The sequence below is a fragment of the Podarcis erhardii genome (genome assembly GCF_964252035.2).
Source record: "Podarcis erhardii genome assembly, chromosome: 6".
Lineage (NCBI taxonomy): Eukaryota > Metazoa > Chordata > Lepidosauria > Squamata > Lacertidae > Podarcis > Podarcis erhardii.
This window is the reverse complement of record NC_138510.1, coordinates 91954547-91966948: the sequence shown is the minus strand read 5'-3', so window position 1 is coordinate 91966948 and position 12402 is coordinate 91954547. Positions and strand designations below refer to the sequence as shown.

The 12402-nt window shown below is 46.8% G+C and overlaps 1 protein-coding gene across 3 annotated transcripts in view; it reads right to left on the bottom strand.

The window, feature by feature from the left end:
- Window positions 1-925: 925 nt before the first annotated feature.
- The window catches only part of LOC309343860 (flavin-containing monooxygenase 1-like), a 28017-nt gene continuing 16540 nt past the window's right edge, over window positions 926-12402 (bottom strand). For all 3 annotated transcript variants that reach the window (XM_081866006.1, XM_081866004.1, XM_081866005.1), the window contains exons 4-9: window positions 11790-11952; window positions 9739-9881; window positions 8065-8264; window positions 5175-5530; window positions 2687-2759; window positions 926-1587 (exon numbers count right to left, since the gene is read on the bottom strand). In XM_081866006.1, coding sequence (XP_081722132.1) covers window positions 1245-1587; window positions 2687-2759; window positions 5175-5530; window positions 8065-8264; window positions 9739-9881; window positions 11790-11952 — 1278 coding nt within the window. In that variant the 3' untranslated portion in view covers window positions 926-1244. The remainder of the gene's footprint in view (window positions 1588-2686; window positions 2760-5174; window positions 5531-8064; window positions 8265-9738; window positions 9882-11789; window positions 11953-12402) is intronic.

Genomic DNA, 12402 nt, shown 5'->3' with positions numbered 1-12402 from the left:
AATTCAAGAACTGTGTGGGATGGATTATAACAGGAGAGAGGATTGGTGAACGGTGAGAAAGAGGAAATTTTTTATGACGCAGTTAAATAATGGCGTCTCGCCAAGACAGGCTTGCCGGAGAAAGAAGGACAGGGGGAGGAGAATCAGGATCGTTCGAAAGAGAAGGAATGTTGGAACGCAAGCTTGACCTGACAGAGCCTCCTGATTCATTTGATTTATTTAGCAAGCCTGAGAAAAGTAAAGGACAGACTGAAGATTATTTTTTTTATGGAAGCGTTGAACAGAGGCTGTCCCTGAGCGATATGATCTTTGAAGAGTACAAAACCCACACAGAGATGCTTGTTTTCAATCTGCTTGTGAAAATTATCAGAGATTGCAAAGAAAGGAATATACGATAACAACAAGAAGAGAAAGAAAGTAATAAAGGACTATCCGGATCGAACTGGGTAGAACTGTCGAATTAAGGCAGTAATATAAGTGATGTTTGGACTTGTCCGGAGTTTTGGAGCTTGATGTATGGGTACCCCCAAGAAAATTTAAAATTTGGCTGTATAATTTGGAACTAATGTGATTTGGATAATGTGATGTGATTGGCCTGTTAATAATTTTTTTTTAAAAAAAAACAAACAGAATGAATGTTCAATGAATATGATCTCTGGAAGCACCCAGGGACTATTAAACAGAATATCTAAAAAAAAACCTTCACCACAGACACAGCATAAATACCATCTGCTGGAAAGGTAGCAATCATTTGTGACCTGAGTGTGGGTTTTCCAGAGGTATCTGAGACACTGTTAAAAACCAAATTCTGGACTAAATGGACTTTTGATCTCCTCTACTAGGGGTCTTCTTATGCCCTCAATGTAAGTAGCAGCATAACTTTAATAAAGAGCACTATGTCTTACAGAGTAAATGAATATCAAAATAATAATTCTGTGCATTTATAATAGCCAAGCATGTAGAGCAGATTTCTTTGTGCATTGGACACAGTAGCGTGCAAATAGTGTGCCAACAAGAGCACATTTTCATGTTCAGTTGTCAAATATTTGTGCTTCCATTTTGATTTTGATTTTTTTAACCGTCAGGTATAAAAACATCAAATTGTCCACATTTAGATTTGAGTACAGTATGTACTTTAGAAAAGGCCCTTCTTTCTTTTCTTACTTCTGCAAAGTGAAGTATCACGTAGGCAGAACATATGCATCTGGAAAGATACAGGTAATAATGCTTTTGAACTGGCAGAACTAATTGAAACTGAAGAAAATCCCGACAAAAATAGCAAAGATGGCAAGGACTTTCAGCAGGTATGTGAGGAAACTTCCAGAGTCTTCCACCACTCGGATTCTTGTGGGCTTCACTGTGCGCTCCCACTGGGTCATGATGGCGTTTCTGGCTCCGTCCCACTTCCCGGGTCCACTCAGGCGGAATTGGTAGGCAGAGCAGGGGCCAAAGAAGATCTTCAGGGCCAGTTCTGGATCTTGGAGAAGGAGCGCAGGCACACTCGGTTTTATGCCAATGTAGGAAGCAAGTTGGTCCATGTATACAAGGCAATCTGTTTTCAAAACCTCGTCAAAGGACAAGCCAAACCTAAATGAAACAATATACAAGGGGAAATGTGGAGGAGTGAAATGGTTTGAAGCTGAACATAACACAAGTGTGGACAAGCCCTTGCGCTTGTTGTGTGTTCATTGGTTTTGCCTTTCTCCCACCCAACTGCACAGCAGCTGTAAGGTAAAAGGCAAAGGACCCCTGGACATTTAAGTCCAGTCAAAGGCGACTATGGGGTTACGGTGCTCATCTTGCTTTCAGGCCGAGGGAGCCGGCGTTTGTCCACAGACAGCTTTCCAGGTCATGTGGCCAGCAGGACCACTTCTGGAGCAACGAAACACCATGATGGAAACTAGTGCGCACAAAAATGCTGTTTACCTTCCCGCTGCAGTGGTACCTATTTATCTACTCACACTGGTGTGCTTTTGAACTGCTAGGTCGGCAGAAGCTGGGACAGAGCAACAGGAGCTCACCCCGGCGCGGGGATTCAAACCGCCAACCTTCTGATCGGCAAGCCCAAGAGGCTCAGTGGTTTAGACCACAGCACCGGTCTCCAGCTCACAGCAGCTATAGCTGGGTCTGTTACAGGCTTTGTCAAACATGCCTTTAGCTGTGGCACAGTGGGCAGACATTCACATATTTACGTCTGCAATGTGAAAATCTCCACCCCCTGTTTTCTAAAGATCAAGAAGCAGCTGAGGGCACAAGAACATCTCAGGCTTTCTTTCTGATCAGCTGGCATCCCTCATGCACCTCCATCTGACATAATAATAATAATAATAATAATAATAATAATAATAATAATAATAATAATTTATTTATACCCCGCCCATCTGCCTGGGTTTCTCCAGCCACTCTGGGTGGCTTCCAACAAAATATTAAAATACAATAACCTATTAAACATTAAAAGCTTCCCTAAACAGGGCTGCCTTCAGATGTATTCTAAAAGTCTGGTAGTTCTTTTTCTCTTTGAAATCTGGTGGGAGTGCGTTCCACAGGGCGGGTGCCACTACTGAGAAGGCCCTCTGCCTGGTTCCCTGTAACTTGGCTTCTCGCAGCGAGGGGACCGCCAGAAGGCCCTCGGCCCTGGACCTCAGTGTCTGGGCTCACCGTTGTCAGGTCATATGTAGGAGCTTACCAGTTGAGCTTGTTTTTCTTCTTTTCGTTGACCTCCTCCATCATTTCAGTCACTGGAGGCAACTTACACAAGCCTAGAAGACAGGAAGGATTTTTCAGTGAGTCCCTTTTTTTTGAGGTTCATCAAAAGGGACATTCTTTTTGCAGGGGGGTGAAAACTGAACATGTGCCTTCCAAGCAGAAGTGCAGGCTGTCCAATTGTTAGTAGCATCCATTTCTGCCTGGTGTGAGACGAAACAGGGTTTCAAACACAACACATTGCATGTGTGAGAGACCCCTTCACATAGAGACAATCGTGGTATTGTCCACCGATGAGCTGAGAATCCTGGTTAGCCTCGAAGCTGGCCTAGGAAAACTATGGTAGTCTATTTCCCTCAAAATGCTTCAAAGAAGGTTCCAGATTCACCCCCAAGCATCTCCATTGGTCCATTTAGATCAGCATTATCAACACCAACCTTCGCCTACTGGGTGCTCTCCAGAGGTTTTGGACTATACCTCCCATCAACCCCCAGCCAGCAACTGGAGGGCACCCACTTGGCGAAGGTTGGTGTTGATGATGCTGAACTAAATGGACCAAGGCTTTGTCCAACATAAGGTGGCTTTCAATTGCCCTATGAAAGTGGGGGTTTTTTAATAGCAAAACAGTGCTCTTATTACACAAAGCATCTGGAGCATGGGTAGGCAAACTAAGTCCCAGAGGCCAGATCCAGCCCAATTGCCTTCTAAATCCGGCCTGTGGATGGTCCAGGAATCAGCGTGTTTTGACATGAGTAGAATGTGTCCTTTTATTTAAAATGCATCTCTGGGTTATTTGTGGGGCATAGGAATTCGTTCATTTTTCATTCAAAATATAGTCCGGCCCCCCACAAGGTCTGAGGGACAGTGTACTGGCCCCCTGCTGAAAAAGTTTGCTGACCCCTGAGGAGGGAGCAGCAGCTTGGTGGAGGCTGCACTAAAACAAGTTGAAGATTATTGCCCTAATCTACATTATGGAAGGGACGCAGGTGGCATTGTAGGTTAAACCACAGAGCCTAGGACTTGCCGATCAGAAGGTCGGCGGTTTGAATCCCCGTGACGGGGTGAGCTCCTGTTGCTTGGTCCCTGCTCCTGCCAACCTAGCAGTTGGAGAGCATGTCAACGTGCAAGTAGATAAATAGGTACCGCTCCAGCGGGAAGGTAAACGGCGTTTCCGTGCGCTGCTCTGGTTTCGCCAGAAGCGGCTTAGTCATGCTGGCCACATGACCCGGAAGCTGTCTGCGGACAAATGCCGGCTCCCTTGGCCTATAGAGAGAGATGAGCGCCGCAACCCCAGAGTCAGTCATGACTGGACCTAATGGTCAGGGGTCCCTTTACCTTTACCTTACATTATGGAACTCTCATTGCAGTGGAGTGGGGCATTCTGTGAATTTTGAGGAATAATATGTGCTTTAATAAAAACTAAAGAGAGAGAGAAGGATACATGATGCAGCCCCCTTGCTGGAGCTCAGCAGATCTGGGTCTAAAGTCTGTACAGTAATGAAGTAATTTTACTTTATTGACAGTACAGTCAATAAAGTAATATTACTACCATCACCACCAATAACAGCCTTTGGTGTCCCTGAGCTCTGCTGAGCTGCAGTACTTCTATGTAGCCCTCTGGAGTGGTGGGTCATTCTTCTGCCTGCAAGGTGGGGCTTATCCACACTTATCTTTCTTCTGGGCTTTCCAGGAGTGGTCTGTGTCTGAGCGCTTTTCGTTTTCTCGCCCCAGAGCTTTCCCTGCGAAAACCCGCTCTTTACCGCTAAATGGGAGCAAATGGCAATCTGCAGAAAACCTGAATAGATGTTTGTTTGTTCTGATCAAGTGTTTAAAAGCAGGTTTTCCTGGGGAAATTGGCTAGGAAGAAGAGGAGGAGGAGGAGGAGGAGGAGGAGGAGGAGGAGGAGAGGAAGAGGAAGAGGAAGAGGAAGAGGAAGAGGAAGAGGAAGAAGAAGAAGAAGAAGAAGAAGAAGAAGAAGAAGAAGAAGAAGAGGAAGTAGTAGTAGTGGTGGTGGTGCTTGAAGAGGCATCCCCAACCTTTGGCCCTCCAGATGTTTTGGACTACAATTCTCTTCATCCCTGACCACTGGTCCTGTTACCTAGGGATCATGGGAGTTGTAGTCCAAAACATCTGGAGGGCCAAAGGTTGGGGGTGCCTGTGCTTGGATATGGGGCTTTAAAGCCCAAACCAGTGCCTAGAAAGAGCTGGGCAAAAGCTAAGGTGGCACAGCACAAACCTGTGCCCTCCAGGTTTCTTGGCCTAAAATCCTCATCCCCTCTGGCCATTGGCTATGCTACTTAGGGTCAATGAAAGGGCGGGTCCAACAACATCTGGAGGGCCACAGGTCCGCCCTACCCATGGCACCGAGAGTAACTGCCTGGTCCAGATGACAGGTTGAGCTTCCCTAGGATTTCCACACACATCCAAGCACCCCCTGGCCTCCTAGGGTGCTGGTATCTCCCCCTTCCTACCATTAAAGATGCGTGTGACCCAGCGCGCTTGAGTTTCCACAACAGGCATCACCGCCCCAAATGGCCTGAGGAAGCCGATGAAGGCGAGGGTCGGTTTCTCCAGCCGAGGGGGGAAAATGTATTTGTACAAGGAAGCCTGCTGGTTTTCCACCTTGACAATCGACTCGTCGATGAAAGGGAAAGAAGCTTTGTATCCCGTGGCAAAGACGACGACGTCCACTTCTTCTGCCCCAGGAGCGTTCACAAACACGACGGCATTTTCTCTGAACTCCTTCACCTCGGGCCTAACAGAGAGCTTCCCAGTGATGATGCAGGACGGGAGCTCATCATTCAAAATGGGCTCTCTCGTCACCCTCCTACAGGGAGGAGGAAGAATGGGAAAGATTGCCAAATAAGGAAGATGCAGACAAAAGAGAGCGGTTCAGCGTGTTGTTGCCAGTGCTTTGATTCTGCTTGCCTTTGAGTACCACCAGAAAAAAGCACTGGTTGTTGCCATGCTGGTTTTACAAAATGTGAGGCAAAGAGTGGTAGCCCCTCCCCCATTACTTGTTTTCCTTCTCTGCCCTTCATTTTATTACAACGCCTTCAGCAGCCAAATGCTTCTGAGAAGCCCATAGGCATCATATAAGGACGAACACCCATCACCTGTTGTCTCCTGCACCTGTTGTTCAAAGCTACATTGCGCTTGAACCTGGAGGTTCCATGTACCTCTCATGGCCAATAGCTCATCCTCCACGAATGTGGCAGCTAAGCTAGTAGCCATCACCACAACTTGTGGCCAGAGGTGGAGCTAGCTGCTCTGGCACCCGAGGGCGGGGCCATGGGGCAGGGCAAGCAGCCCGGGGTGGGGGGAGAAGCCCATGGGGTGGAGTGAGCCACCCATGGTGGGCTGCTTCCTGGGCGGGGGGCGGGGAGCCGTTCAGCTTTCCCAGAAGCCTTCCTCCATTCCTTTTGACAGCTCAGGGGAGGCTACCCCCCCCCCAGGAAGCAGCCCAGAAGCGGGGGCCAATGGCGCTCCACCCGCCCGCAACGTCCAAGCCTCCCCTGAGCTGTCAAAACGAAGGGAGAAGGGAGGGAAGGCTGCCGGCAAGGCGACACAGCTCCGGTTAAGTTTCTGTTTATGCCACTGTGCAGTTTTTGGAGTCACAAGACTCTGTTTACATTCCAGACTGTTGGAAGTCTCACGGGAGATGGGAGATGGATGTTGATGTTACTGCTTCCTGTTTCTTTGTGCTTGCTGTGCACTGACTCTTGCAGAGAGCAGATGCATATTCTTTTTCTGTCTTGTGTAGTTAGAAATAAACATAGCGATGTAGCACATATTTCCATCTCCTTCTGCTGTTTGGATACTCTGCGTAATGAGGGAACGTGCCTGAAGCCTCATTAAAGGCTTAGGTCTTTAATCACCGTCAGAGGAGAGCCTCAATGGATTCCGAAGTACAGTGGTGCCCCGCAAGACGAATGCCTTGCAAGACGGAAAACCCGCTAGACGAAAGGGTTTTCTGTTTTGGAGGCGCTTCGCAAAACGAATTTCCCTATGGGCTTGCTTTGCTTAGCTTGCGAGTTCCTGCGGGTTTTTTCCCCTCCCCCCTTTTCCTAAGCCGCTAAGCCGCTTATCAGCTGATCCGATAAGCCGCTTATCAGCTGTTCCGCTAAAAGCCGCTAAACCGCTAATAGCGCTAATCCGCTAAGCTGTCAATGGGCTTGCTTCGCAAGACGAAGAAACCGCTATACGAAGAGCCTCACGAAATGGATTAATTTCGTCTTGCGAGGCACCACTGTACGTCGTGGGGGAGAGCCATTTCAGCTTGGTCGTACGGAATCTCCAACAGCTCCACCCCTTCCCCCAATGGCTGGGGGTAGGCTTGGGAGTTGCGAATGTCACCCCCCTCAGTGATGTGGGAGGTGGTCATTCTAGTCAGCTACAGCTAGGAAGTGTACCAATACTGTTGTCAAGCTATGCAGCTTGTAACTTTGCTCTGAAAGGAAACTAGCAGCCCCCTGGAGGTGGGTTCTTGGTCCCTTTAAGTGGGGCAAATCAGACCCATGGGGGCAGGAAGGGTATCCATGCAGTCCAGATCCCATTCATTTGAATGGGGCTTGCAGAGCGAGAAGGATGTGTGGGGAGAGGGACTCAGACTTCCTGCCACAGCCCATTTCATGGACCACACCTCCGCCTGTACTTTTATGAATGCTGGCAACACCCTTTCTTCCCACCTCTCTTTATTTGGGCTTCTTCTAACAAATTAATAATATTTTTTTAATTTATACCCCACCCTTTCCGGTTCAAAAACTGGGCTCAGGGCGGCTAACAATTTAAAACACTTTAAAACACTTAGTTATAAAAGCAGCATAAAATACAGTACAAAAACATGAATAGCAATAAAATTCAAAAATCAATTACTTAATCCCCAGGGCTAGCTGGCTGAATTGATCCTACTTGGGCCAGCGAGGAGGCCAGGGGAGAATTAGTGGTGGGGTCTCAGAGCAGTTGATCTTCATAAAAGGGGAGGGGGAAGGAAGAGAAGGGAAATAAAAGATCAGGCTGAATTCAAATTAAAGGCCAGGCAGAATAGCTCTGTCTTACAGGCCCGACAGAAGGAGGTTAAATCCTGAAGGGCCCTAGTCTCCTGGGACAGAGCATTCCACCAGGTCGGAGCCATCACTGAAAAGGCCCTGGCCCTGGTGGAGGATAGTCTGACTTCCTTAGGGCCCAGGACCTCTAAACTATGGTTATTCATGGACCTTAAATTCCTCTGCGGGGCATATCAGGAGAGGAGGTCCCATAGATTTCTTAGAAAATGCTTTTGGTTACATTTTGTTTTGGGGGGAGGAATATACTGTATTTCTGTTTCTTTCCCACTTTCAAACCTGTGTTGACGCCACGTACCTGTCCTTTGGAATTAAGCCATAGTTCGCGTGGTTAAACCACTGGCTCACTCGGTTCTCAATCAGCCATCCTGTGAAGCGCCCGGGGAGGATGTTTCGAACAATGTTCATAAAACGGGTTAGGAACACCATGTCCCAGGGGTAGCCATTGTCAAAGACACGGCTTATCACCCAAGCACCTCTTTCTGTGCTGAGCATCACCTAGAAAGAAAACAGCCTGGTATAGTTTATGGAGCAGACCCAGTTTTTTTAAAAAAGGAAGTTTGGTACTTAGAGCAAGGGAGATGTCAGAAGAGGAAATTACTGATGTTCGTGCCCCAAGCCTGAAACGGGCATCTATCCAGCAAATGCCAACCAGCAATGCTTCCTTTCTGGTATAATAATAATAATAATAATAATAATAATAATAATAATAATATGCCCCGCCCATCTGGCTGGGTTTCCCCAGCCACTCTGGGTGGCTCCCAACACAATATTAAAAACATGATAAAACATCAAACATTAAAAATGTCCCGATACAGGGAACATTTAGATGTTTTCTAAAAGCCAGATAGTTGTTTATTTCCTTGACATCTGATGGGAGGGCGTTCCACAGGGCGGGCACCACTACCGAAAAGGCCCTCTGCCTGGTTTCCTATAACCTCACTTTTCGCAGTAAGGGAACCACCAGAAGACCCTCTGCACTGGACCTCAGTGTCCGGGCTGAACAATGGAGGTGGAGATGCTCCTTCAGGTATACTGGACCGAGGCCATTTAGGGCTTTAAAGGTCAGCACCAACACTTTGAATTGTGCTCGGAAATATACTGGGAGCCAATGTAGGTCTTTAAGGACCGATGTTATATGGTCTCGGCAGCCACTCCCAGTCACCAGTCTAGCTTCCGCATTCTGCATTAATTGTTGTTTCCAAGTGACCTTCGGGCCTTAGTTTGCCTACCTATGCTCTGGACTAACTACGGAAACAAATCTATACAAGATCTCAAAGTAGCTGTTCTATTACAAAGGAATTTCAGAAATAGACTGGAAAGAGAAGCTGCTGAATTGCAACTTATTACCAAACTTAAAACCATGGAGAGACCTGGTCTGAACAAAGACATTGGATTCTTATCTCATTATACATTACAAAGCCATTTTTCACCTTTTCACCCCTTGCTTTTTCCTGTAAGACCTATTGCAGTCGTTAAGAGTCGTCAACAGGCTCATCACAGCTATCTGCCAATCACCCATTCCCACCACCCTCCTGAGTAATGCCCCTCCCCACCTTCTCACTATATAGAAGGGTCTGGTGACTTCTGTTTCAGTGTATCTGAAGAAGTGTGCATGCACACGAAAGCTCATACCAAGAACTAACTTAGTTGGTCTTTAAGGTGCTACTGGAAGGAATTTTTTTATTTTGTTTCGACTATGGAAACAAATATTTACCATGCCATACCCAACTTTTCCCACTAGGTGGGGCCACCACATCTCCAGATGAGCTTTCAAGCTGTGCTTTCCTTACAGCAATAAAAACTTACATAACCCCGTTGCAAAGCTTAATTGTCTAAAATAAGAGTATTTCAGTGTCTGGAAAGTGTTAGCATCAGAAATGTCTAACCTGAATAAGAACAGCAATTCTGTATTTAAAAGGTGGGTGAAGGTGTCCAGTTTAAAACGTGCAACTGGTCTGAGGGATGCTACCTTTTTTGCTGTCTGAGTTGCTTCCACGGCGATGTCGGTTCCGGAATTCCCCATGCCAATAACAAGGACTGTCTTATCCTTGAAGACCTCTGGGCTTTTGTAGTAGCGGCTGTGGAAATACTGCCCCTTGAACTTGTCTAGACCTGTGTGGAAATCAGGACACGCCCCAGCAAATAATAACTGAAACAGCACCTATAATTTAGTCCTCTGCATGTTTGTTCAGAAGTCAACCCCATGGTTGAAGTTTACTCTCAAGTACATGTGCCCATGACTGCAGATTTAATTTAATTTAATTTAATTTAATTTAATTTAATTTAATTTAATTTAATTTAATTTAATTTAATTTAATTTAATTTAATTTAATTTAATTTAATTTAATTTAATTATTTATACCCTGCCTGTCCGACTGGATTGCCTCAGCCACTCTGGGCAGCTTCCAGCACATATAAAGACATCATAAAACGTCAAACATTAAGAACTTCCCAATATAGGGACACCTTCAGATATCTTCTAAAAGTTGTGAAGTTCCTTATCCCCTTGACATCTGCTGGGAGGGCATTCCACAGGGCGGGCGCCACTACCAAGAAGGCCTCTGCCTGGTTCCTTGTAACCTAAGTGAGGTAACCGCCAAAAGGCCCTCAGAGCTGGACCTCAGTGTCTGGGCTGAATGACGGGGGTGGAGATGCTCCTTCAGGTATACTGGGCCAAGGCCATTTAGGGCTTTAAAGGTCAGCACCAACACTTTGAATTGTGCTTAGAAACATACTGGGAGCCAATGTAGGTCTTTCAAGACCCGTGTTATGTGGTCTCGGCGGGCGCTCCCAGTCACCAGTCTAGCTGCCGCATTCTGGATTAGTTGTAGTTTCTGGGTCACCTTCAAAGGTAGCCCCACATAGAGTGCATTGCAGTAGTCCAAGCAGGAGATAACTAGAGCATGCACCACTCTGGCGAGGCAGTCCGTGGGCAGGTAGGGTCTCAGCCTGCGTACTAGATGAAGCTGGTAAACAGCTGCCCTGGACACAGAATTGACCTGCACCTCCATGGACAGCTGTGAGTCCAAAATGACTCCCAGGCTGCGCACCTGGGATTTATGCAGTGCTTGTCTAGTGTAACGGTAAAGGGACCCCTTGACCATTAGGTCCAGTTGTGGACGACTCTGGGGTTGCTGCACTCATCTCGCTTTATTGACCGAGGGAGCCGGCGTACAGCTTCTGGGTCATGTGGCCAGCATGACTAAGCCGCTTCTGGCGAACCAGAGCAGCGCACGGAAACGCTGTTTACCTTTCCGCCGGAGTGGTACCTATTTATCTACTTTCACTTTGACGTGCTTTCGAACTGCTAGGTTGGCAGGAGCAGGGACCGAGCAATGGGAGCTCACCCCGTCACGGGGATTTGAACCGCCGACCTTCTGATCGGCAAGCCCTAGGCTCAGTGGTTTAACCCACAGCTCCACCCATGTCCCGCATGTCTAGTGTACAAGGTGCTAAACATACATTATTTCTATTACAGCAGAGCCACCCTTGGGCAGAAGAGATGTGCCACACCCTGGATGGGCTTTTCCACACTTGCCTTTTGCCCTGCTCCATGTCTGAGTGCTCTCTGAGCTGTCGTCGTCCCCCCCCCGCCCCCCAAATCTGCTCCTTAAAGCTAAATTGGAACAAACAGCAATTCAGGGTTTCCAGAGATTGCTGTCTGCTCCGATTCAACTTTAAAGAGCGGGTTTTTGCGGGGGAAAGGTCCCCTCGTGCTATCGTGGGGAAAAACATGCTGATTTTCTGCATCCAGGAATCATTTTTGTTGGACATGGTGCTTCAAAAATCCTGAAATGTAATCAATCACTTTGAACTGTTGTCCCGAGAGGGACATGCACAGTTTTGCTTGTATTTATACTTCAAAATATCTCTTTTAGGAAGACAAACACATCCTTCCAACCTCGGATACATGGAAACAATATGAACTTTGCTTCTGCATGTGTTGCTTTTCTTCCTGAACACATTCAAGAGCTTTTTAAAGCAAACACTAAACAGAAAGAAACTCCAGATCAACTATACCAGGGAAAGACTTGAGTGGCACTGAGGGATCGGCAAGATAACCAATGCAAACCATGACAGCATCAAAGATGGCGGATTTCTGTTTCCCGTCAGTCTCCGTGACAACCTCCCACTGGCCGGTGGCAGAGAAGTCGGGGCACTTCCTTACGCTGATCACAGTACTCTGAAATATTTCAAGGAAAGAACCAATTGCAACAAGAAACTAGTGGACTTGAAAATAAGAACAAGATTTAGGAGTCTGGCTTTACTAAGGTCATAGGCATCTTTTCAAACTAGAAACAAATATGTTTCTCTGATTAAGCAGTGCAGGATTGGAGTCTTCAACTAAACATCTGGAAGAACTTTCTGACAGTAAGAGCTGTCAAACAATGGAAGGACTCTCCCTCATTGGAAGTTTTTAAACAGAGGTTAGATGGCCATCTGTTGGAGATCCTTTAGTTGTGATCCCTGCTTTTCAGGGGTCAGACTAGATGAGTCTTTGGGTCCCTTCCAACTCTACAATTCTATGATTCGAGCCAGGTTTGTTGCATACCCTAGCAATTTCTCAGCCTGAGTTTCAGATGCTTTGGTTTTGAGTTGTTAAAAAACCCAAGAAGAAGAGGAGGAGTTTGGA